This window comes from Cariama cristata, unplaced genomic scaffold, assembly GCF_000690535.1.
Source record: "Cariama cristata isolate BGI_N322 unplaced genomic scaffold, ASM69053v1 scaffold20911, whole genome shotgun sequence".
Taxonomy (NCBI): domain Eukaryota; kingdom Metazoa; phylum Chordata; class Aves; order Cariamiformes; family Cariamidae; genus Cariama; species Cariama cristata.
Window position 1 is genome coordinate 4,944 of NW_009598973.1, and position 27,892 is coordinate 32,835.

General features: G+C 36.7%; 1 protein-coding gene across 2 annotated transcripts; it reads right to left on the bottom strand.

Annotated features, from left to right (window-relative positions):
* Positions 1–469: 469 nt before the first annotated feature.
* Positions 470–26,753, bottom strand: GUCY1B3 (guanylate cyclase 1, soluble, beta 3). Of its 2 annotated transcripts, none has more exons than XM_009709525.1 (12): positions 26,660–26,753; positions 25,510–25,628; positions 20,505–20,702; positions 12,787–13,017; positions 11,260–11,376; positions 10,286–10,419; positions 9,271–9,468; positions 7,171–7,309; positions 6,172–6,312; positions 4,869–5,023; positions 4,425–4,551; positions 470–1,080 (listed from the first exon to the last, which is right to left on the bottom strand). In XM_009709525.1, the coding sequence occupies exons 2-12, from the start codon at positions 25,600–25,602 to the stop codon at positions 1,057–1,059; spliced, it is 1,557 nt and encodes a 518-aa protein (XP_009707827.1). In that variant the 5' UTR covers positions 25,603–25,628; positions 26,660–26,753; the 3' UTR covers positions 470–1,056. The 2 variants fall into 2 exon arrangements, with proteins under 2 accessions (XP_009707827.1, XP_009707826.1); XM_009709524.1 differs by having other exon boundaries at positions 7,171–7,408.
* Between the last annotated feature and the right edge of the window lie 1,139 nt (positions 26,754–27,892).

Here is a 27,892-nt window from a genome sequence, read left to right on the forward strand (position 1 = left end):
CCTTGTCCACTTTTACTAACTGTATCTGCTGATAAAAGACACTATGTCCCCTTACAAGCTTTACATCCCTTAATTACGCCATGATGCCTAGAATATTATCAGGTCCTCCCAAGGGATAAAATAAGATAATTTCTGAAAATTAGAGAGGCCAAACCAAAAGGCAACCATGACAACCATGTCCATGCAGCATGCCTTTCAATTCTGGGGGCTCCATCAGAAAAGAATCAAAGCACTACAGGTGGTCTAAAATTGTCCAGCAATCTGTTATTAACGTGAAAACTTAATTTAGTTAATACAAATCAATGAGATACATTGCAAGTGAGCAGCATTTCAGTAGAAGTACATTGGCACATGCTTCAAATGGCAGTATCAGACAAACAACTGTCCCCTTTCATACAGAACATGTTTACATAGTGTCTACAAAGGGAAAATGCAGGATCATATCAAAAGAGGAACCTTTTTCTAATCAGGAATTTAGAGTGCATCAAGTGTTATTCATAAAATGCATAGAAAGTGCGGTAATAGCAGAACTAAATCTGATAAACAACATTATACAATTATTTTTATAATGCTGCTTTAGGTAGTATTTTTAAAAATAGTTCTTTAGGCTCATTGTTCTGCTCAACAAGTGAAATACCTGTCTTTCCAGAACCGTCACTGATTCACGTAACCACTATACTTCAGAGATGAAGATGAAGATGTGAAGCATCGGATTGAAGCGGTTAGTTGTGGCGTGCATACTACAAAATTTTATTCTGGTGGTAGGAAGGGCCACATGACTGACGTGCAAAAATGCATATCAAAAAAAGGAAAGCTTGAAATACATGCTCACAGCAGAGAGATAACAATACCAAACATTAAGGAAAAAAAAATAGCAAGCGAGCATGGAGAAAAATGGTGAGTATGATTTCAGGAGTAGGGCAAAAGACAATGGTACTGCACATGGCAATGGAAGATACGATGTGAAATAACATCGATAATTCAACCTTACTGCCTGGCACCCTATTTGGAGACAGTATTGCACCCTATCCAGCATCCTCTTCCTCTTCCCTCAGCTCAGAAAGCATCTTGCTTTGTTTCCTTGAGTGCATGCAAGTAGAATTTGAGAAGTAAGGGATTTTCTTTGAAGCAACAACATTGTGGGTCAATGCAGTGACAAAATACATTTTACAACTTGCAACCAATATCAGTAAATAATAAAAATAATAAAACACAGCACAGGTAACGCACATATTTCTTTTGTATGTGTTGTATGTAGGAACGTAACAATTTCTACATTCCCTGATGAACCACCAGCTCTGACTGAGATACTTCAGCTTGTTCCCATCGCTAGTGCAGGGACAAGGCAGAAGAGAAAGATATTTGAAAGTGGGGAATGATGGAAATTGCAGTCAAGACATTTGAGGCTCTCTGCAAGCTTTACTTTTTACAACAAATCTTTGTCAAGAGGGAAGCTGCAGCTGAACCTTTGTTAAAATAATAATGATAGTAATTAATCTTATAACATGCAAACAAGCAAATGCAAAATGAGTAATTATCACAGTTGCTTTTGTTATATTTCTGATGCAATTATAATTTTTGCTGTAATGGTATAATGGAAGAGATCTCTTAAGTGGAAAAAAGTAAAGGAGCAGCACTCCAAACCAACACTGATTCTTGTAAATCAGGTCTTTCTCAGAAGTAACTACTGCTCATGGTGACTGATACTAGAGATGCCAACTTAGGAGCGAAGTTTGAGGTATGCCAAGCTGCTCCAACCCTATCATTTTCTACAGGCCTAGCAGAGAGACAGCATATTTTAAGCGTTGGTTTCATATCTCTATGCAAGCTGTATTTTGTCCTCTTTCCTCACCTTATATTACTGGGCTTCAGGGTAAAATATTATGCTGACAGATATGCAAATCCTGAGCTAATCACTCGCTAAGGGATATAATGAAAAGGTGAATCTATCACTAATGTGAATCTATCCTAGATTTAAAGATATTGGAGGTAGAAAACTTCACAGTAAAAGGACAATCAGCAGAAATATCTTCAGGATGATTTAAAGAAATATTTTCATGTTTAGTTTTATAATCCACTTCTTGCAATACTCTGGAGTGACCTTTCAAGAAATTTACCATATAGTTTCTGAATATATGTTAACATGCCATATTTATTGTTATGAACAGTCCAGCTGAAATTAACGGCACTGCACGTGATAATACATTGGAATGTTTGAAAGGTCAGAGAGAGTAAGATTCTGAAAAGAAAACCAGAAGTACACCCTTGCCTAAAGCAAAGTGATTATTCTAAGGTAATCAAACAAAAAAGTTGGTTATCCGATTTCTGCTTTTGGATTACAACTACTATGTATAGCCTATAAATTGCCAGAAATAACATGTAGAGTACCTTCACAAGACAAAGAGAAACTGCAAACAGTTCAGAACATCTTAAAGGAGTGAAACTCAGTGCATCTTTCTGTGTATGGACAGATGAAATTGTGCAGGGAGTGAAAAAGAATTAAAAGATTAGAGGATTATATTCTTTCACTTTTCAGAATCACCTCTGACAAAATGATTATCAGTTCCAAACACCACATGAATGTATCTTTCTAGTCTCCTATTCTCCCAAACTTACTACAATTTAGAAGAGGTACCTGTGATGGGAGAAGTACTTCTATCTGTAAGAATACATATCTAAATTTCAGAATTAGCAAGAATTAACAAAAACTAACAAAAATTAGAGAGACTTTTTGAGTGTGCTTAAACTGTGAGTCTTAAGTGCTCCTGAAAATCAGGCTGACAGTATTTTTCTGTCAGGTTTATTCCTGTTCTCATGTCCCCCTCTACAAAGCTCAATTACTAGATAATAGTATCAGCAAGTACCTCTCAGGACTGCTGTGAGGATTAACAAATCCAACTGTTGTACAAGATCTCTACAAGGAAATTGCAATATTTTAAATTCTGAACTATCTGAACCCTGTATTCACATTAAACATGTGTGAGGCTGAAACAAGGAAAATACCCATCCGACTCAGTATTCCTCTGAAATTTTACATTTAAGATTACAATGTGCCCTGCTACAAAAGATAGGACATAATTTATAATGCAGAAAAAAGTGAAAGATGTTTAATTAAAATATATTTTAAATACAACTATAGATTTGAAAGAATAGTAGCCATGTGAAATTGTAGTTAATTTTGATATAGAATAAAAATAGCAAACTATTATCAAAAGTGGCACCCAGAATATTAAGTAATATATATTAAAATACAGAATTCAGCAGAGTTGAAGTACAGGCTCTCCCTTGAAGCTTAATATTGGGAGTTACCATTAAAAAGTGGGTATTCATATACTTGGGTACCAGCGGTAATAAATCTGGATTAGATCTCCTAAAGAGCCCAAACAGTTTAACAGCCTAAATTTCATTTTCAGAAGCACATGAGTATTCAGATGTGTAATTTATTTCCTGTGACTTCAAGAATGATTTCAGCCAAGGTAACTGATGACTTTCATTACTTTAGTCAAGTGTATTTTTAAGATTAAATACCTTAGCTTAAAACTCCTTCTTTTTGTATTACTTCAGGACAAAATTCAAGCTATGTAAACTACTTTTACCCTTTTTTCTCCCTGTTGGCAATGGGTGAAATGTATGGACCGGCTCAGCTATGGCAAATCATCAGGCATACTGTAACCTGATTAAGTGTCTAAGTTTGTAGCACACTTCTGAGTCTAGATCTCATTGGCTTTTAATGAGATTTTGGTTAATACATGCCCGGACTTCTGAAACTGAGGCATAAGCTTAAAGACCGTTCAGTGCTTGAAGAGTTTTACCCTACATCATTTCGAGAAGAGGATTTAGGCTCATATGTCATTTAGAAGAAATAGTTTCCACCCTGTATATTCCTAAAGCAAGACCTCTATCATGCAACAGTCTCTGAAGAAGCAGATCCTTCTGGGGTTAACAGACCACCATACAAATCAGGTGTGAACCTGCCTGCAAGTAGTTGCTGGACTGTTGCCTAAATATATGAAGGCACATTTATTCACTCACTGTAAGAAAGCAAATGGTGAATTTTGAAGTGCTGATAACCGGACATGTCAGCTAAACAGAAACGGACATTATATTGCAAAATTTAGTACAGTGGAGAAACAGCTAAGAAGAGGGAGATATAAATATTTAAACACTTGGCATTCCCTCAAGAACTTTTTAAAATACAAAAGTATTCTTTCAGGGACTGCACAAACTGCAAAGACAAATAATCAAGGACTTCAATGTGCTGTCAAGGTAGTAAACACATTAATGAAATAGTGTTGTACAAAACTCTTCATTTTTTCCAGGGAACATTTAGTTTTGCAAATGCAAATGGATCTCAATGTTTTAGATTAAATTTGTCGTGTTTATGCCTTGTTTAAAAAAAAATATTACACTCTGGTTAGTCATACCTCTGTCTCTGTACTCTTTCTGGACAAAAACCAAACCTGCATTGGTTCTTTTTTACCCTTCATAGAAACTGGACCCCTGTATTCCAGGTGAAACTGAGGATCTGAATTTCCTGGTGTCATAAGACATCTGAAATTGAAAGAGAAGACATGTAAATGTATGTACTATGCATGCACACCACGCACTATATAAAATACTAAACATGCTGTAGATATGTGAGCAAATTCACAAAAGAGTCAAATCTATCTCTACATCATTATTATATTTGCATAGCAATAATGGTGTATCATAATGCAGTCCGCCATACAGTTTCATGAGAACTCATGTGCTTAAATAATGTGTTGCAGAGTCCTGTCACTTTCAACTCCAAAGACACTTTGATGTTATGCTGACAAAAATGATTTCTTTTAAGATGTCAACACCAATAAAAATACTGCATCACTCACCTGTAAGTATATTCAGAGACGTTGATCTTTCCCTTTTCTCCAGTAGTTTCTGTTCTGCTGGTTAGATTGACAGTATTTCCAAAGAGACAGTAACGTGGCATCCTTTGGCCTATGACACCTGTGACTACCTCACCAGTATGGATTCCTATTGTTATCTTTAGAGAGAAAAAATAAAGTTTGACTATTCAAAATCAATGTAACTAATATGATGCTTCTGATTAAATACAGGTATTATACCATTTTTATCTACTAGAGTTTATTTTTTCAATGTGCCACTCCTGCTGCTTCAAAGCCTTGCATTTTGTGTTTTGTGTCACTTTTTTTTATTGTAGCGCAGTGTCATGGCTCTGCCTCCCACGTGAACGAACAAACTCCATATTTTTCCAGCATGCACCATGCCATGCTGCTATTATATACTGTGAAATTAAAAAAAAAAAAGCGGAGAGGCATACTCTGCAGGTCTGTGTTTAATGAATGCTCAGAAAATACAGAAATGGGTGGTGTAGGTCAAGAAAAAAAGATGTTTCTCAGAGGAAACATCATGGTATTTTGCATTTAAAAGCTCAAGAGATAGGACAGGGGGTTAGAGAAGCTCTTTCTTATAGCACATTACAGTTATTGTAAAGGCCCAAATCACTTCTTTGCCCAGTGACAAAGTGAAGTACACAGATCTAAGCTAGGTGTTAACCAGTAATATTCATGTAAATAGAAATATGCATCACACTCATTACTTATTTTGCTCTCACAGCCCTCTGATGAGGACAGGTCAATGCAGCCTTCCCAGTTCTATACTAATACCACAACACCTTCTTAAAATCCCACAGTGAGTGAACTTCCACTAATATACATTGTTGCCAGTAATCACTGCCATAACTGCCTATGGAACTGTACTTTCCTCTTTAATGCAATTATTTTCTCATGCTGATGCGAGGATCTGAAGCATGATCAAAAATATCACTGAGGGAATATTATTGTTCTGTTCATTGAGATGAGGAAGACTCAACAAATTGTACTTGATGCACAATGCAAATTTGTTGATTAGATTGAAATGATCAGAAAACAGGCATAAATGATGCAGACCTAATTTAGTGCTTTAAAAGGTTAAGCACAATAATTAGATTTTAAGGTATGGGAACTGCACATGTCACATCTACATGTGCCTTCATATTATTTGTAGATATCAGTCTCAAAATCTAACAATAACAAAGCTTGCATGGACTGGGACTTGAGCATTATCCTATTTCAAAGCATTATCATTGTATCAAAGCATGGGCTCTTCACTGAAGCCCACACATTTACTAACCTGTACAGGCTCACCATCTACTTGAACTTGGCCTGCTATTTCCATCATATCCAATGCCAGGTGGCAGATAGATCGTGCGTGATGAATACAAGGCTCTGGTAGACCACTCACTGTCATATACTTGTCCCCAACCGTTTCCACCTATGAAGATACGTATTTTTCAATGACTTGATTATTGTAGGCTTCAGAGTACTAGAACGGACATAGTGTTTCCTTCAAGGCTGCTTGTCCTTTCAAGTAGTTTTTCTTCACTTTCATTCAAATCACCCTAATTCCCATCATCTCTGCTTGTTATTGAAGAGAATTTATTGTATGCCCACAATGTAACAAACTAAAATGACACTGTGATGGTGTGAACTTGAGCCCCTCTTTTGGGGTCTCCCAAATTTCTGTAGAAACTGAGCACTATGTTTGTTTTGACTCACACTCTTGATTCACTTGGTACGGGACATAAAGTTGATTTCCAGTAAAAGCTAGGAATGAATCTTCTACATATGAACACACAAGCATACACATGTATGTATATATGGGATCGATCTCCCTCTCTACCTCTCCACCTGCTACCAGCCACATCTGCAACTACACCTCATTCCTAATAAAGGAATGAAATTCACATTGAATAACTGAATAATAAGTTATAATTTACAACCAGAAGACCCAGGTATATGACTTGAAAAACTTAAAGCACAGGGTCAGCAGAACGACAAACTGCTTGTATAAGTGTTCACATCTGCTAAACATGGAAGTAGATTTATATATCCACCTAATGGATGACTGTGCAGAAATCCTGCTGAGAACTAAGCCCTTCATGTTCCTTAACACATTTAGAGATAAACAACATACTCTTCTTTAGCTATGTAATACCAGGTAACACAGTTCAAAGACTGAGAACATAACTATTTTTTTTAAAAAGCCTAAAATCCAAAGGATGGAAAAGAGTGACATGATAGTAATTATTGAAAAGTCACAGTTTAAATACTTTGAAAATCTTCTGCTTACCTTATAAACAAACGGATTCCTTCGTGAATCAGTCAGAATATCAAATCTTGTGTAAAGATCATTTAAAAGATTAACAATCTTCATGGCTCCCTCTCCAGAGGCATGTTTACTACAGAAGGCATTGAAACCAACAATGCCACTGAAAAGAATGGTCACATTGTCATACCGCTTAGCTGGAACAGGACGCTTGTGTCTCAGCTCATTTGCCACTGATGGTGGTAGAACAGAGTACAGTAATCTAAACACGTAAGAAAAGAAAGGCACAAGCAAAACAGAGAGAATGTGGAGAAAGGTCTTTACATCAGCACTCTTCAAATATTAACTTAGTACCTCCCATAGCGTTTATAACATACTCACATCATCAAAGAGCAATATAGAAAATGTTTACTGAAGAATATGTTATTTGGAAAACAGGAACTGATCTACATCAGCATACCTAAAGCCATGACATTTCAAACACACATTAACAACTAAAGTACCAACAAAATGAGGCATATACTACTAATTCTTCTGACATGATCTGTTAATAGCATCTTAGATAATTTTTGCTTATTGCTTAAGCGTTTCTGCCATATACTCAGTTCATATAATCTGGTCTTGCTCACAGAACCATAAAAACTGAAAAAAAAAGCCATGAAGAGATCAAACAGTTTTCCACCTTTGTTCCATTCATACATTGCTAAATGCTTCCTCTTCTGTTGAGAATGCTGCTTTTAGGGTTTATCGCTTCTTTTTTTTTTTAATTAATAGTCTATATGACATATTAACACTTGTTCATATTACAAATTATGCAAATAAAATCCAAATCACACACACAGAGCTTCACCTTACTCTCATGTGTATTCCTTCAGCTTCCTAACTGCCATCTTAAGGTGTATTTCCCTCACTACACAGCTAAGTGGGCAAGCTGAAGACCTCTGTTTCACAAATCTTGAGCATCATTTTGTACACAGCCTCCTGCACAAACCATCATTAGTTGCATTTTTGGCAAGTTCACTACTGCATGAGTTAGAATTAGTGAATACTTTTGGCACATGATATCGTAACTGACACTGTCTTCCAGTGGCTGACAAGAAAGCTAGAATTCCTGAAGATACAATGACTTTATAAAGCAAGTCAACAGGAATGAATAGAAAAAATATTTTTTAGGCTCCTTTTCTCTCTGACTCTTCTGTCCATCCCTTTCAAGTCTTTTCATAATAATTTCCATTACTCTACTACAGAAAAAAAAAATCTGTGATTAGAATTCATACCACAACAAATGTTAATTCTTCTACTAAACAAGCATAATCCACAAGAAACTCTTCTATTACAGAGATGGGAACTATGTTTTATAAATGAGAGTCAACCATCAATCCCACACTGCTTGTCATACAAACTTTTGTTTAATTTATCTGCCAGTAGTCCTTGAGCTGAGCTGCCATAGACTAATGCTATGAATTTGATTTTATAGTTACCTGTACAAATTGATTTGGGGCTCAATGCATATACTTTATTATTATTATGTACTTATATCTAGATAGTAATATTATCTAGATAGCGCCAAATCAATTTGTACAGGTAACTATAAAATCAAATTCATAGCATTAGCCTATTGCAAAACTTCACCTTTACATAGACTATTTTCGAGGCTTATAAGATATGTTTTTCTGTTCTGTTAACCTGTGAGCATGACAGTCCAGAAAGACAAAGTGGTCTACAGCTGGTTTACAGAACTCTGTCAAATAGTAGCATTTGGGCATTCATCAGATTCATCTTGGCTACAGGGACTGCATGTAAGAAAGTTTGCAAAACTACTGTTTTAGGTAATTCACAAAACAAAAAGGATTGTCAGTTCACTTCTCGTAATTTTCCTTATCAGGGAAGGAGTCATCAAAACACCTTGCATGTAACAGCCTAGACTGCAGATGACATTTGACAATCTAAATAAAGAAAAACCCTATGAGGTGTTGAAATACAATGTTCTTTCTTGACTCCAAAATTATCGGCCCTGAATATCTCTTATATTCCTTCCAAGATTCTGTTATTTTTTGAGGAAAGTAGCTATAAATAATACATTGCTGTGACTGTTTCAGCTCAAAATCAGGATTTGATTCTTACGTGTCTGTCTTTTTCTTTTCATCTTCCAGTGCACGCAGTGTGTGCTGCAGTCTGTCAGTGAGGATCTCAAGCTCTTGAGTCAGTTTATATTCCTCTCTGAACTGCTCTCCCAAAAGAACCAGATCACGAGTAGCATCATGCAATGGAATATCACTCAGATATAAACCTCTTCTGGTTAAATCGTCCAAGTTCATCACACTGCAATGTGGAGAAATATATAATAATATGAGTACAATTAAACTTGCCAAAGGAGCATTTAAAACTCAAATTAACAGCAGGTGCCGCTGAATAACAGAAAAGAAGATTATGATTCTGAACTTGTGATGAGCTGTACAACATATACCTTCTGTGAAATGCCTTGTTTGTGTTCATTCAAATTAACACACGGCTCTTGATTTTTTCATTTAAATACCAGAATTCTCACTGATGAGTTCCATGAACATATCAAAAGTACATATCTCAGTACACAAATAAAAGCAAGATAACGTTAAGGTAGCCTCTTCCCTTTCTGTCTTCATCCACTCTCTCCCTTTTACACAGGAGATTAACATATCCTAACTGTGTAATCTGATGTGTTAGCTCAACACGCTCTTAGCTAAAGAAGCCCTCCATTCAATCCCCCACTCCAATTACTTCTTTGTAATCATCACTGCTGTATTACATTAAAACTACTGCAAAAATATATGAAACCACACAGGAAACCAAATCGTTGCAGCATTTCTTAGCACTCTCAGAGTAAGAAACAAAGGACAAAACCTGCCAAAAATCATGGAATCACAAGGAATTCACATTTGTACAAACTGGGCCAGAGCATCCCAATGTTTATATTGAATTATTTAATAATCAGTCAAGTTCCAAAGTTTAAATGCCCCTCCCACTTTTAGTATAAACATATCAAAATCAATTAAATCAATTGAACCAATTAATCTCTGTAGTACTGCTCTCATAAGTGTGTTTAAAATTAGTAATTGTAAAATGAAAATCAGTATTATAGAACTCTTAAGGTTTAAAGTACCTCGGCGAACAAAGAAAGAGAATACTATCTGCTTCAGGCAAGTAGATCATTTGCCCTTTCAGGCGTAAGCAGCTGATTTCTGTGCCAGTCAGTTCATCTTCACACTCCAGGTTTTCCACATCCAACAGCCCCTCCTAGTGATGGAAAGTCACAATTATATAAAGGCAATGGTACGTATGTTATATACCAGGCCATGTACATAAGTGCCTTCACTACGAAGGCAGTCAGAATGTTTGGAATAGAGTTACAGCCTACATTAAAACCCAATTAATTTCTCATCTGAACACCATACACTACTTGTATTTTAATACTGTGATTTGCTACCTCAAAGATATAAAGCATGGTACCTTTCTTTACATTCATGTTCATAACTTCTTGTTTTCTTCTGCATCATTTCTTAACAATAGGTTGACAAAAGTATTGGCTATTCTATGAAGTTCTATCTGTGCCTGGGAGTACCTCTAAGAAATCTTGTTGGTTTCTCTCAGGTACAATTTTCTATAAATAAACAGGCTCCTTGACACAGTAAGTATTACTCCAGATGCTGCATTCATTCATATCACCCACCTCCTCTCCTGCCCTCTCTAGAAAAAAGGACGTAGAATTGTGTATGAATGTATGGGCCCAAACAAGAACACATTTCATATTTGTCTCCCATATTGTTATGAAGCAAAAGTAAATGTAATTGCCTTTCTACATTTACTATGATACAATGCCATATGATGGGTTGGCCCCTTGCAAAGAAAGCATCAGACATGAAGTACATGTACTTCATCATTCCTATAAAACATTCTACTTAACAGCTACACATGAATTCACACCTGTGAGTTTTTCTTGGCTCAACATTTAAAAGGGACCGAGCATACCACTGTGCAAATAATTTTCTCTGAAGACTTCTGAGCTTTCAGCACTTCTTCTTATCTCTCCAAAGCATACTTACTTAAAGAAGAGCCAGGTGAATATTCTCTAGTTACCTTGGTCCTCAGTACAAAGACTGTATTGATATGTGAGAGGATCCCATGGAAACTAATATCAATATGAGGCCGGACCAAGGAGAAAACTGACAAGAGACTGCAATTTCCTGGCTGCAGCTAGAATGAAAAAAAAAAAAAAAAAAAGATTGTTATGTTTTATAATAAAAATATACATGGATAAATTATATTCAATTTGCTTAGATGACAATACTGAATGGAACAGAATATATACTTTATGCATTTCTCCATTAAAACAAACACAAGGTTTTTAAATTAAGGATTTTACATCAGAAGTATATCAGCTTCAAAGTGCAATTCTAGTCTGCAAGATGACTTTGTAAAATTCTGTTAGACTACCACATTTGTTATCTGTCAAACTGTTCCCAGTCTACAGTAAAAAAAACTTCCCAGTGTTTTCCTCCTAAGTGACCACCTTCAAACTCCCTTTCCAATAAACTATGTTCTCCAAAGCATCAACTCTGATAATAAGGATTCTGATAGCCATCCTCAGTAGGCTGAATAATTAGTTATAGCTGTTCAGTGAATGCCACTAGGAAAAATCTGGCAAGGCTACTTACAAAGTTCTCACTTCAAAACTTTCTGAAAAATTCAGAGAGAAATCACCAAAAACCAAATAACATAAAATTGCATTTTAAAAGTATGTCAATGATTCAGAAACAACACGGTATGTTCAACATTAGCCTACATAATTGTAAAGATCATTTGACGTTTTCATCATCTTACCTTTTGCTCCTCTCATATTACTGCTTTTACCTGTTGCTTATTTTTAGAAACAGTGTCAGCTCTTTCAGGCAAGAACTGAGGTATCCTATTCATATACAGAATACATAACATCAAATGGACCTCTGAGTACTCTTTTACTGTAAATAACCGGAGGAAATTGCAGCAGCTGAATTCAGTTCAGAACACACATATCTATCTATCTATCTCACAAACATAGTTTGGCTCATCTTAGTTAATACTGATGCTTTGATGAACAAGCCAAGAAAGTATACTACAACTTTTGTTATTCTGCTCTTCAGTTATCATGCATCTGACAGCTTAAGTATTTGAAGGCATTACTCTCAAGTAATGTACTATGTACCTGCTGCTACACTATACAGTAGTATAGGCAAGACCATTTCCTGAACCCCAGGCCAAGTTGCACTGGCTGTCTCACATCCACTTTAAAGAGTTATCTGCTACTTTCATAGCAAATCTTGGAGTGAGCTATGAGAAAGAATTGGGTATCAAGCTAACACCTGAATTGTGGAGGTAATTGGGTTTTTTCTGCTCAAGCTTATTCTCCTACTGCACATGGATATGATCATAAGGAACAGAGTTGTTGTAGAATTAGGGCTATCTTTTACAAACAAGAGGAGCACAATGTAGTAAAAATCATACAGTCACACAGGAATACTGTTTAGACAGAGAATCCTAAGAGATTTTACTCATCTTTAAAATAAACTTGTGAAGCATCCAGCATTAGGAATCTCTATGATTATTCATGCATGAGAATCGTCTAACCTGTGGAAGGACTCTGTATATAGCATTGCCACACTGCGTGACCACCAGATCTCTGTCAAATATTATGTGGAAAGGGAAGGCCTTGCAGAAAGTATAAGGACTGATGCGAGACTCTTGGGTACCATTTTCTTCAAATCTGTCAAGGTCTTCATAGTAGTCCTCTTCTTTAGACTCCTTCTCTTCAATTAAAAACTGAATGTGGTCACATTCCTCATTTCTCTGTTGAATAACCTAGAAAAATGAAGGAAAAAATGAAAAACTGAAAACTGCTACTCATTAATAACTGGAATGCTACTATGAAGACAGGAATACATTTAGAACAGAAAGATGAATTCAAGAATGATACTTGCATCTTGAAAAATATTATATTCTAATAATTATTTCTGATTTTAGAGGGTATAACTCCATGCAAATAATTATGCCTTTGCTTAGCCACAGTTGCTCTTTGCATGAACAACATATTGAAGATCGCTCAAATACAATTTATAAAGCCTCAGTGAAATGCACATCCTGAAATCAGGGGTCAAGGCTCAGGTTATGCTTGCTTTTACCGGTATAAGCCAGAAAAGAGGACTCCCCTCTCCCCTTGAATGAACATGTGGCAAGTCTTGAATTACACAGAATATTTGAATCCTTACTTTGATGTAAGTTGCTTGCAAGGTAAGTAAGACAATAGCAAACAGTGCTGACCAGAGTATGGGCATCTCACAGTCAGCCAGAAAAAAGGTGGATGGAGCAGATGTTTGAATATACAGTCCTCACACATTCAAGCAGTGATGACTGCAAGATCAGGACCAACAGATAAAACTAAAAGCAATGACAATCTTCTCCAAGCTGCATTCCACATTAAATGAAATCACAGCAACACCAGTCTCATCTACATCAGTTGAATCTCAAATAAGTGTCTTGAATATAGCATTTCACACTTCAGTAATTTTACTCAAAGTTAGTAGAAATATGAAATTAATAGGGATTATTTGGCTTGCAGAGTCATGTATTGCAGTATAATTAAAGCTAATAACTAACAGAATAACATCATTTACCTTCAGAGGCCAAATTCACCTCTTCTCAAGCCTAATTAGATTTAATGACTAGAACAGAACAACTCTATTTACACAGTATTGTTTAGCAGCAACTTTCTGGAACATGTTGCACCTGATTCTACTTTCATGTAGAGGCTGATCTTAAAGCCACTGAAGCAAAAAAAGACTTCTTAAAATCTCTAATGCATCCTCATTCTGCTCTTTACACATAGTCTAACCACAGAGATTAACAGTTACAATATGAAAACAGAATGGATATGCACAAACATTGCACTTGATCCCCAAAATGTTAGTTTATTAAATATTTCTCCTCCACAGCTGTCAGCCATGCTAGCTGATTGGTTGGGGAGTGCTGACTCCTTTACTTGTTCCTATACAAATGGAGGAGCGTAAAACCACAAAACAATTGTTTTATTGCTAAATGATGCTTAATTTAAGAAAGTAGTGTTCCTTGATCTCCTATTTGACTATTCATTTAAAGGAAAGAGAGGCTTTTCTGGAGGACAGTTCAGAGCAGGAGCCTGATTTAGCACACTATACCATGTGCTGCATTAGTCCTCTCTTTCTATTGCATTCATAAGTAACTTCCTTAGAGAAAGATTAGCCTACTAAATTTACCAGCTAATGTAGATACCTAAAGCTGGATGTATGAACAAGTTCACATGTTAATGATGATAAAACCCAATTTCCTCGAGAAACTGTGTTGGTAATCCATATGGCAGTGTCTGGCAGAGAAGTGCGAAATTATGAGTTAATAGATAATCCTTGGGAAGAATATGTGGTGGTCATTTGAGCAAAACATGTACGTTTGTCTAGGAAAATGGAACATAGTAGATGGAGACCCAGTTTTCCTCTGAATTCAAGGTTTAAAGGTTCTCCATTTCTTCCCCTTCTTTTAAATCATTAACCCTGAAATTGTGACTGTGACCATACCGAGGATTGACAGAACACAGTTACAGTCTTAGTTCTTACTTTCTATCTCTCACACTCACTCCAACAGGTTTTATTTTATTACTACTATTATTGTGTCCAGGGATAGCTGAGATTATACACAGTAAACTTTTTCAAATTGTGTAGAATTATCACTAGAATTGATCTGTGCTTCCAGATCATTTTCAGTATTGGATCTTACTTCAAAGAGTTGCTCTTGCCACAACTGGAAAAAAATTGCATACCTTGGATGAAAAGCTTCTTCATTCAGCAAAGCAGTCCTAAAATTAATTTTTAAAGATCTAATAATTTTTAAGGAAATGTTCATATTAACAGCACATTACCTTCCAGAGATATTATCACCTAATGACCATCTTAGTCACTACATACCAGTATTCTGTTACCAATCTGCACCTATACTTACAGGTTTTTTCCTGCTACCATGCAGCACCTAACAGATTTTTCATAACTTCCCATTTTTTTCCATTTATTAGAAATGAATGATGCATCAATAAACAAAATTCAAGTGTTGGTTAAAAAACCTCCCACCTATGAAAACAGCTACGTTCAAGACATCTAGCTAAGTTTGAGAAAAAACCCTCCACAGATCCTACAAGCTTACACAGTGATGAAGTCAGTCATCACATATGATGTGCTATTTTCCTAACTTTTATAGATTAGAACTGTGTCAGTAACAGTACAAAGCTACAAATTTCCCAGGTATCTTCAAATTCATTTGCAACACTATTTTCCATCAGACTCCAGGGCATCTAGAAATGCTTGCTGTACTAGTGCATCACATTAGTGCAGCAAATGAACAACAAGCCAAGCACACGGAAATGTGTAAGATCTACAAGATAGCCACAGCACCAGTTGCACACTCGTGGTAAACTTGATATGGTATGAACATGGCTGGTTTACTGCATTTGATTCTCATCATCCATGCACAGACCCTTATTAACAGAAGCTACAATCATACCCCTCTCCAGGCTAGGAAAGCTACTGATTCATCCTTTAATAACTTCCTATTAGATATGTAATTTCATGATGTCTTTTCTGCTCACATCATTTATGCACTATCTGATCTTCCTATTTCATGATTTCATCCACTTTGTCAGCAAATTTAAAACAAGGACTTCTAGCTGTTAACATAATATGTTAAATTCTGTCCCTTCACCCTTGTACCTACAGATCTAACCTAAATGGCCAGATGCTTATCTGGCATAAAGACTACCCTAGATACTCTGCAGTAAGCTTAAGTAGACTAGAACTTATCTATTGTTTCATTCCGGAAGCGAACTTTGCAAGCCACAGAATTTCAGTATAATTTAAATATTGTTGAAGAAGCCTCTGTTAAATCCTTGACAAATGAAAGTTCATTGACAAAAGCAACAAAGCCAGGAATCAAGTCTAATTCTACCTCACTCTGCTGTCTTAGCTGGTGAAGTGACATCAGTTCACCATGTCTAAGCTCAATCACCAGAGTAACTGCAGTTAAAAACTGAAGGGAAAAATCACTCTCTTGGTTTCAAAGAGAATATATAACATCTAACTGCGAACCTGCCTGTGCTTTCCAGAAGATGTATCTTCAGAGTTTGTCTTTGCTTAGCCAAGTGAAAAGTTACACTAATAATTCAGGGAAGGATGATTCAGAGAACAGTTATTTTAAAATAACTTTGTGGTTTAATATATTTGGTGAGCTTCACACAAGATATTAAATCAAGCAGTATCACTGTGATGCAGCATGTATAATGAACACATGCTATCTTAAAACTTTCACTGATGTATCTATAAGACAAGTCTCAATTCTACAGATATGAGCATGTCCCCAAGATACACTCCTATCTCAGCATGGGAGAGGGACAGAACGTCCTTGGACAGGGATCTTTTTCCATCAGATTGTGAAGATTAATACAAAGTCAGCTTTTTGGCATTTAAAGGTCAATACAGGATAAAATTCTTGATCTCTTCTGATCAAAACTGACTACGCAGTGCTAGTTGACAAATTTCATTGCAGATGTTTCAGGGTGATCCTGAGGCAAAGCAGTTCACTGTGGAAACGGTACCACTCTTACCTTCGCACACCCAAAGTTAAAACTGCAGGGATGTCTCCACCTGGAAACTAGTCTCAAGGCACGGACTCACTGCACTGAACCTCCGAACCTGGAGCTAGTGAAGTTTCCTGCTGCCCTTGTGTGAGAATTAGAGGCTGATTACGCTTCACAATTGACTTATCTTCATACACAGACAGCATTTTAATGTATGGATCAGTACTGCTTGTCCACCATAACAAGTACCTAAGCAGTTTTTAGGTCAGCTCGCCAGCTGGTCACATTCTGGCTTTGTTTTTTTATATTGCCATTAGTAATGAGACAGTCTGAAATTACCAGCTTGTCAAGAATCTCCCCTGGTCTTTTCTCATTTGATATTGTAAACCATCTTCCCTAAAAGAAAGATTTTGATAGTCTGCTCTCAGATAACAACAGAACTGCAGAAGGCTGTCTTCCCAACAGATTTTTGGGCTTTGTAGGATTGTACAACATTCTTCATTGACCCATACCATTTGTAGCCTTGAGGCAATCTCTGTCCTGACTTTACCTCCACAGGTCACCCTCACTTACACACAAATAACCTCTGACAAATGAAGCAAGAGAAGGCACAGCCAGAAGGCTGCTAACAGAGATCTCATGCTACAGCGGGTCACTAGCACCATGAAGATTTTTAGTTCTCATACTGAGACTGGCAGAACTTAAATATTCTTGGCATGTTCGCAAAGTCAGCAACAATTCTTGAGACAATACCTGCTGCAAAAGTTATATAGTCTTATATGTAAGACAAATTCAAGCAAAATTTCATGAAAATACAGACTTAGAAGCATGCATTCTCTCAAACAGATTGATGTAAGCATTTGTTCTAAACAGCCAGAGAAGAAAAGTGGATAATAGACATCAAATTGCAGGTATCAACTTTACACTAATATAAAGAGAACTGCAGAACTTACTAAACCACTCCTGTGTTGGATTGTTATGTAAATGCTTTGCATAAAGAGATCTGGAAGGACAACTAGGGAATCTCAGCTCTATTCTTGCAAGTCAGACGGCAACTCCCATAATAACATCAGAAACTTAGGGCTAGGCACTGAGGCTCTTATCAGCTCAAAAAAAAATTCTTCCTTAAGCAAAATTCTAACTAAAGTCCAAACCAAAAATTTTACGGAAGAGGAACTGACTGAGAGGATGAAAAGCAACTCTACTGTTTTCTGTGCTGTGTTATTTCAAACAATGCATTCCTAACAGTCTGAATCACCAAAGCATTAATTTAGTAAATTATGAGGCAAGCGATCGAGATGAAAGAAGTCGGTCAATTTTTTTTCTCCTGTTCTCATTTATTTTGAACAGTGTAAAACTAGCCAAGTATCACAATGGCAGACTTACTCTGCTTTAAAATCCTCACTGTGTACCATTAATGATTAATAGTTGACCTGTGGAATAATAGAGGAAGACTTTCATTGTCTGTGTGGATAAGCTCCAAATTTTGGCACTGTCACCTTATAGAAACAAGTAGCTGATTATTCTCTGCTTATCTACCACTGAAGTTTGTGAGTACCTGTGGAGTAAACCACTATTTAATGTCATTGAATGTGTCAAAAGCTAGGCTTTATTAGCCAGCAGAGACAAGAAAAAGTTCAGGGTTGAGGGTACATGACTTTCTAATAGGGACAAGGGAAAAAACAGATAACAGACAAAATAAAATACAGATAATATGTACTTTCTTCAGTTTAGCGGTAATACTAATTTTTATGCACTTACGTGCTTTTGGCTCAGATGGTCTGGAAGAACAGTTTGGATTTAAATTAAACTTTGTGCTCACTTACAATAGGTTTGACCAACACTATTAAATTTATATTTAATTACAATATTAACTAATTTAATTACAATAAAATTCTCAGAAAAGCCTCACAAAGTCAAAGGAAAATGAGAAGTAAATTTAGAATCAATATTTAAACCTCTTTGGAACATACATTGTTTGTGAGAAGTCCTAGATGGACATCAGTACTGTCCAATACAATCTTCTCAACAGAGTAACATTCAGATTGAGGACACAGTTTGTCAAAAGTTTGTTCCGGTAGCTGCTTTGCACAACCCAGATTTCTCCTCTGCCCCACTGATCACTTTTGTCTCTGCATGATCCCTCAACTACACTGGCAGAACTCTGATAGACAGAACACCAAACCACATAAAAGAACAGATGTAGGTAAAAATAACCCAGGCAAAAGAACTGTTATTTTGAACCCAGTTCATTTCCTCAGTCTAGTTTATTTTATAGTTTCACAACAGCTGCAGAGACGTAGCTGAAGAAGCTGTCATAGGACAAGCCTGAGCAGTAAGAGAAGGGGGACTGCATAAGCTGCCTGTGCTACCAAAAGAAAGGCTTGTCAAGCAACAGCTTCAGCACTCTTGCAGCCAACTTTCCAACATGGTCCTCCTTGTCCGTCTCAACACTTTGAATAAACAGGGACGTAGGAAGAGGATTGTTTTGATTCTGTTGCATCCTTCTGTATCTGATTACTAACACCTGCTGTAAAAGTTTGAACTATGGATTTCTACAAAGTAGAATCTAAATAAGGACATCAAGTATATCACCACCACTATACAGAACTAGCCATTCACTATAAACTGGAGCTAGCTATAACAAGAAAACTAAAAGGCAAATATTCTGATAGAGCAGTACAAACACCTTTGTCATTGGGTTCCTTGTAAATCTGTTATCTGAGCAAGATCGTTTTTTTGTGATACACTCATGAAACGGGAATGGATTTTCTAGGCAAGTATACAATGAAACTGCTAGAAATGTATTATGACTAGGGAATAGTTACAAAAAAATAAAGAATGCTTGTTGCACCTGCTTAGATTCTTTTTTACTTGATGAAAAGTATTTTATATCAGTTGCAATATTTCTAACACCAAAAAGCTTTTATTTGCTCTTTTTCCCCAGATATATCTGCACCTTGGATCAAGCTCTGATTTTATACCATTACATATGCAATGCCTGATCAATTAAATCTTTCTGTTGCCTTGCATGGACACAAAGCAGAAGCCTCTTTCCCATTTCACAAGTGACTTAGCACACATGACACTACATAAACTCTGTGACTGAGGAACATTTTTCCACTTCTGCGGCTGTAGGTGTATATCCAGCCACACTCCCACAGAGTGGTAGTCTGAGACCCCACAAACACAGCTTGGTTCTGGGATGGAAATGGCATGCAGGTTGGGAGGAAAATACTCTCCTCGCCAGCCAGGCGTCACCAATGCACATCAGCCTCACAGTTTGCACATAGATGAATAATCTAGGCCACAGAGATAAAATGTCTGTGTTCTCCCAGAACACAGCAGATAGTAAGAAGTATATGCCAAATATAAAATAAAGTGGAAAAAAGTACCCCAAATAACCCAGTTCCTAATTTCTGTACATGTCATCTCCTTCTTTGAATAAGGGGATATTGTTCTCAACTGTTCTCAACTGGGTCTGTTTGCAAATTAGTCCTGGCCTTCTCAGTACATGGCTGACCTGTCCTTAAAGCAACACAAATTATGATGGCTCTTCCTGAGTCAGTACTGATGCCACTGCTTCACAGAGGACAGCAACAATTAAAATGATTGTTTGCCATCACTTCACTTTTGATTTTCCTGATTTTGTCCTCATGACATAAACTTCCGATGTGTACATTGCTTCAGACATTACCTTCATGTCTATTTCTGTACCGTGGATCTGTTGAGCAACTGTTTTGATGATCCCAATGACAATATCCTGGAGACCTTCTCTTTCTGAATAGTAATGCAGAATAAGTCCCTTCCCCTTCTCTGCATCAGTGCATCTAAAAGAAGGGGCTCGCATACCCGGGTAAATAGTAGCAAGGTGGTCATGCAAAGCATCCAGGTTCTGCAAGAAGAAATTAAAAACATGATTATAAGGCATTCACTTATTAGTTCCAAAGAAAGTAAGTACACATTCTGTCTAATCTGAACATCCCCTTTCTCCTAGTGCTCACGCTCCCTGTACATTTGACTTATTATTTGTTGAACTGTCATCATAGCAGGCTTTTCAGGTAGCTTGTGAGGTTCTTTCCATCTCCTGTGGCAATACTTGGACAATGAATGGCATCAAAATTAGCACTATTAAAAATTATTCCAGATAGTAAGAATTCATGCTTGACTATGCTGTATTTCGAAACACTCCAATTATTAAAGACCTTGTGTGCGTTTCTCAAGCCTGTACCTCACCCATTTTCATCTTTTCCAAATTCTAGTCCCTTTATCTCCTCTTCAGATGTCAATTTAAGTGTCAGATACAAACAAGTGTGTCTGAATAAACATGAATCTTTTTCCTTATTCTCAATGAAACAGGCTAGTTCTGACATCGTAACAGTCAACCCAAGTTTACAGGGCCTGACAAAGTCTCAAATTTTAAAGTAAGGATTTAATTGATTAAAAGACCAACCTCAAATACATAATTTCTTTGAAAATAATTGAAAAAATCTACAGAATACATAGAACATATCACAGCTGCTGTAATAATGTTTCAGAACAGGTTATTCAAGAAAGGGAAGAGGTCTTCTCTTTTTTCATCTGATGTCCTGGACATCTTATGTATTTAACTTTAAATTTTAATCAGACACATTGCTCTCTGGCGAGAAAAGCTAAATGATAAATTGATAGGTATATCTAATAAGAACATTAAAGGGAGCAATGAGATCAAAGTCACACTTAGAATAGAACCCTAGCTCCAACTTTGATTATGAAGCAATTATCAAGGTTCCAGTTTGCTATTTACTGTATATTTAACACAGAAAGAGCAACCTAGAGCAACCTTGCTGGATAGTGCTGCAACCCACATAATTATTTACCTATGTTGTAAAATTCATACAATTCCTTTACATCTTAAGTCCAGAACATTACTGCATGTTTTAAACGTTGTTCTCCCTCCCCCTTCAGATAACTGCTAGCACCAGGCTTTGCATATTGTTTTCTGTCAGCACAAGAAGTGAGGTGAAAATATTTTCAATGTGCTGTCTGGGCCATTCTCCACCTTTCATGAGCATCTATCGATCATCAAATTTGTGGAAACATACTGAACTTGATTTCATGTGAGCTGTGAAGTGCTTGAACAGCTGCCTCTTCTCCTGGGAGGTCTCCAGAGGAAATGAGACTCTTAGAAATGAATTCCATAGATGCACTCAGCCCGGAACTGCCTTCTTCATTTTTTTAGTTTGTTTTAAAGTCATGTTTTTGTTGCTATATCAACACCTCCAAATTAAAACTTGAAGAGGCAACAATCTGGGAGTCAATTCATTCCAGCTGTTAGTGGGCATTCAATTACAAAAAGTATAATGCTTGAAGGCAAATTCTGTAAGATCTTTCAAGGTTCAAGACAATGAAATTTGAAGAGACTTCTTTGAAAAGAGTGTGGATGAGAAAAGAGCAAGACAGCTGACTGGCTCCGATGGAGTGACCCACAATCTCCTTAATCGGGTGCAGAACTGCTCTTTCAGTACACATGCCTCAGAAACAGCTGGGATATATTGACCTTTGGGAAAAAAACTCTTAAGGAGACACATGGGAAAAGATTATAATCTTCCAGTTACACAGTCATCAACACCTGAAGAATTTCAAAAGGAGTTTGTTATGGGAAACAGCCAATGTCAAGGACAGAATTTTTATAAGATGGTTGTCTAATTATTAACATTTAAGTTCAGCACAAGTGTTGCTAACAAATGGCAGTAGCCTCATTCTACAAGACCACTTTTCCACTCTACTACTCCATTACTGACTTTGTCTAAGCAGTGTCACAAGCGAGCCCATGTGATACACCCTTCAGCCTTTACTTTCTAATCATCCAGAGTGGGGACTTGCCCAGGATGTATTGCAGCTGCTTTCCAGTCCCCAATGTGTCTTTTCCTCCTATGCATACTGACTGGGGTAAGCAAAAGGCTTATTGTATTCAGAACCTTGCTGCAACACACAGTCAAGAAGCAGGAGAGATGTGCTTCCAAATCAAGACGCTGAAATCACTCCCACATCCTGTGATTTAGACATTGTCATTGTCACACCTACTCCTATTTTTTGTTGTCTTTGATCCATTCTGAATTGATATTGCAGCTTCTGGAAGAACAAATGAGTCTTTTTTTCTAGTTTGTTCACCTTCTGTGGGCCAGAGGTGCAGTCAGGTACAGATAATAATCGGTTAAGCTCTCTCCCTGAATTGTTGTCTCCTAGACTGCTCAGATGTATGCCACAGCTTGTGCTGGGACCAGAGACTCTAATTTTGTCTAAAAGCAAAAGAGTTGTGATTGGCATCTGAAATACAAAGATATGCTGTTCAGCTGCATGTGGTACAGCGCATCTGGAAACTTTTCTAAAAGAGGAATTAGTCCCCTGAAATTTATTGCGCTGCAATTATGAACAACTAAATAACCATGTAAATGATTTCCTAAATGAGAGAACTAACCACTACTCCAGTATTTGATTTTCATTCAGTAGAAAGCTACTGAACATAACATAAAAGCACACTTTGGGTTTCTTAGGAGGTACTCTTTTCACACTGCTTTTCTTTGGCACAGTGTCTTTCAATATGATTTGCAATTTCTCCAGGCCTGTGTTTTTCATAGAAAGTATAAATATTAGATTTAGTTGCACTATCTTTTTCCTCTTTCAGGAAGCTTGAAGTACCTGTGTTTCATCTACAAATAAACTAAATTTTCTCTGAGATGTCAAGGGAAACAGAACATAAATATAAGATTTATTTTCACATGCTGTAAAAAGCTGCAGCCCTCAATTATTTTGTATATCCTGGACTCCATACAGATTTCAAGAACCACCTTTTGGAACTCTATTATGTATTTTAAGAATTTGACAAAAGTTCAGCACATTAAAACCAATCTGCATCTTTTTTGTAATAGGTATATAAACTAGTTTCCTGACCTAATCTGACTGCTGGAAGATGCAAAAATAATAAATCACAGATAACGTTGATTCCATCATAATAAAAAGCTAAAAAGTACACTTCTGGCACAGCTACATTTGTCCTGTTAATATTTACAGAAGTATATAATAGCCAATGTCACCTGTTAACACTGAAATTTAAACAAAGCAGCTTAAAATACTGTCATTAGAAAAATATAAATGTAAGCTGTTCACGCTTTTATAGAGGTTTGGCATGCAATACAAATGTGTGCAGTCTTTTCATTATCACACTGGGTAAGGAATGGAAAGAGAAGTATACTATATGGAAAAGGGGATGAGGGAAAGGAATAGGGAAGGACTAGTCCATCCATGTGTACCCAAAGTGATGGAGCAATGGGCCAGCTACACCTTTTTTTTTCCTCCTCCCCTATTCTTGCTCAACTCTAACCACAACTTCAGTATATGAGTCACATTTAAAAATTGCATTTATTTGAAGGCTTGCTTTGAGGGCTGCCTGTGAATGAAGCTACGAAATATAAAGGATGTCATGTCCCATAGACAGACAACAGTATACAGATCACACATGGTATGCACATGTTGGAGCATACACATACCCTGTCTGTCTGTCCAGCAATTACAGTCTATGGGATTTGTACAAGAAATCTGGGTTGACTCTATCTAGGATGCTCTGGAACAATCCAGGTTTTGGGGCACGCAGTGAGACACAGAAGTAAATATTCTAGTAATCCAGCAAACCATGCACTCTACTCTTTTCAGTTATTATTGGTGGAGAGATTTTAAGGGAACAGATGACAAGAGGCTGCTAAATTTCCAGTGAAAATCAGCAGAGATTTGACACAGCTTTTGGGAAATCTCCTGTGAAATCTTAATCGTTTCAGTGTTTTTAAACTCATTACAGCACACAGTTCTCTCCAAAAGTGATATATATCACAAATCTTAAATACAAAGTGTTTCCTTGAAGTGAACAATTTTCAGGTAACAAAAAAGGGAAACTCATTTTTTCTACAGGTAGAAATCACACTTTAGAGAAGTCACCACATTTCTTCCATGCTACTGAAAAATTGTTTTCATTTTGTTTTGTTTTACAGTGCAGTATCACGCTGTTCTGCAGTTAGGAAAGCACAAAAAGTGACTTAAACACTGCTCTTCTGTCCCACCATCATGGATGAAGTATAATGTCTTAGAGATAAGCTGTGTATGAGCCCTAGCTCTGTACATAATGTATCTATAATTAGTCAAAGAGAACTTAGAAATAATATCCTACAAATCTGAACACCACATTTTCTGTTGTGTGGTGGTAGAAGACAAGGTAAGTCTTCTTACTTAACACACACAGACAATTTGAATTGGTGGGGTTTTTCCTGTCTCTTGTACTCCATACTTTTGTTACATAAGAAAACTTCTGTTCAAAACTTTTCTTTGGAATTTCAAGTGAAGATTCAGATTTATGAATGCCTCTGCAACCCCAGCTTACCTGCCTTCTCACTCCTTTTTTATGAAACTGAACAGTCAAAGATGCCATGGGAAAATTATTACTCTATCAGGTAACTCAGTAATATATTAACTAAAAAAAAACAATGCCAAAACTGCTGAGTGATCAAAAGCTCTATAGAATAAAAGTACCAAGGAAGAAAGTTTTCAGACGCCTCTTTACAAATAACTGGAAGATTATACAGTACCACCTATATCTCCAAATCTCAATCTAATCTGTTGATTAGACCATACTTCTGTCTGGTATCTGAAATAAGTTGGCACAAAATCCTTACCTGCAAAAACTCTCTGACGTTTGAGCCCAAGACACGTAGAATTGTATCATAACCAGATTCTTGACAAAACACAAAAAACATCTTTCCAAACATTTGAAGAATTTCCCCAGCATTTAGATCTAGTTAAAACAGGAAAATATGATTCAGTCCAAACAATGCATTTCATGCACTTTGCTTACTACTTTATTCTCATATTCATAAATAAGAAAGACAGTACCTAAACTCTACCCAGATCCAGTAGGTCAAGAATATGAGAAAAATAAGATTCAAGGTCAACATGGCAAATAATGAGTATTCGATACAGGAATTTTGTTACGATTTACAAATTACCATTATGACTTTGCCACATTGTGAATTTCATACATGTATATATAGCATTTTAGCTTTTGATACAGATAAGACAACACTACTTGAAAATGAAGGAACTCAGTTGCTAGTAGTGCTTGCCTTAGGGGTGTTACTTCTGGTTTACAATAGCATGAAACCACATGAGCTGCTCCAATTCAACATAACTACTACAGTCATCATAGTCTTATGAGTTCTTGGCTAATTACTGATTCAGAACAAATTCATACTGCACTTGGGTCTTCAGATAAAATAATGCTGATGGGCATAATTCTACCTTTCAAATTCCAGACCAGAGCTGCAATGTTTGAAAATGAATGCGACCCAAATCAACGGCAGATATGAAATGAGATGTGCCAATGCCCCAGACATTTCTGTAACTCAGCATGCTTCTTCAGCAGAGAGATCAAGGATTCATTCACGCACTGCTCTTGCAGCAGTGGTTGAAACCTGGGTGTATTGGCAAGGTAGTTACAGAGGTATATTGTTACTTCATGACTGCTTGTAACACTGACCATGCTCTGTGGATGACGTATATTACTGCAGTTTAAGGCGTACCTGTGACTTGGAATACTTTGGAATTAATAAAAATCACTTCAAAGAATAAAAGGAATAACAATATCTTCGATAAATAAAAAAAAATAAAATCCTTTCTTCTGAGATTTTAAAAAAATTCTCTCTTTGACCAATAACCTGTTTTCACTTCCTCTGTGCTAAATCATGTTTCTCTCTGCTACACAGATTTTTGTGGAGGAGTTTATCTTTTATGTGATGAATGGGCAAGGAAGATATGCATATTACTTACTAAGGACCTTGCTTGCAGCTGCAACCAGATCATAGGTTTTGGAATCATCGTAAATTATTCTGACAAGAAACTGTCCTTCTTCATCCAGCTGTGCCTCCTTTCTAAAAAGAAAATAGAACAGAATCTTTTTTGTTGAGGAAGAAGCACCATATTGATAAATTAATTATATATTATTTGGTATTAGTTTTTTAAATAAAGTAAGTTCGTAGGTTCTACTTTCAAGAATAGATAGAATACTTAATACTTTCTACTTAAGATAGAAAAGTAGAAATAAATCTGTTCCATATGTCAGAGGCGTTAAGGTATAATACAAGTATTTCGGACCATGTGTGTTCTGAAAATAATAATTAGCTGTGAGAAAATAAACATGATTTTTCAGTACAGAGCCTCACAAAGAAGTTGCTGAACTAATAAAGACAGAATTTGCATTTTAAAATAGGGGAATATCCAATAATCCATCCCAAGATGGGCTCTTTAAACACTTTTTAAGCAAGTGTTTTCATTCCTTCCAATTTTAGTTATACTTTATTTACAAAAGGCATGCAATATTTTTAACAACCATTTGCACATATCTTCAAAGAGGAATCTAAAATCCACATATAGGTACCTAATCAAATACCTTTTTTTCAGAATTCTGCACATGCCTAGTAGATAGGAAAAAAAAAGGATGCTAGGATTTTGTGCAGCCTTGTTCTCGCATTGCACGTCAGTTCTTCATGAGTAAAGTGTCACCACTTAGCTAAAGCACAATAAAAATATACATTTCTTCACTAAAGGAAAGAATTCTCAGCCCTAGGTTTAAGACAAGACTCATGCATATGTCACATGCACACTTACTACTGCTGCTAAATGAAAAAAACAAAACAACTCCTTTGTTTTTCAGGAGTATTTATTACTCTCCAGCTTGAACATTCAGTCAGTAGCTTGTCCAAAAGGCAGCACAACTCTGTAGGCTATTTTTTTTTCCTGAGGTAAACAAGTTGATATCTATAACCCTAGGCAATGAACTGTTGTGCCTTCCAAGCCTTGCATTTGACACGAGTTACTATGGAGGGCCCACAAGTGTCTTCCTTCTTGTTTTACCCCATGCACTTAACACAGGAGCCAGGCCACTCGTCCTGCAGTGGTGGCTGAGCCCCAGCTCTCAGGAGGAGGACAAGGAGCACCTTCATGGGCAGGTAGAACCCCAAGACCCTGAAGGGCCAGCTGCCCTGTGTGGCTCGTCCTGCCACG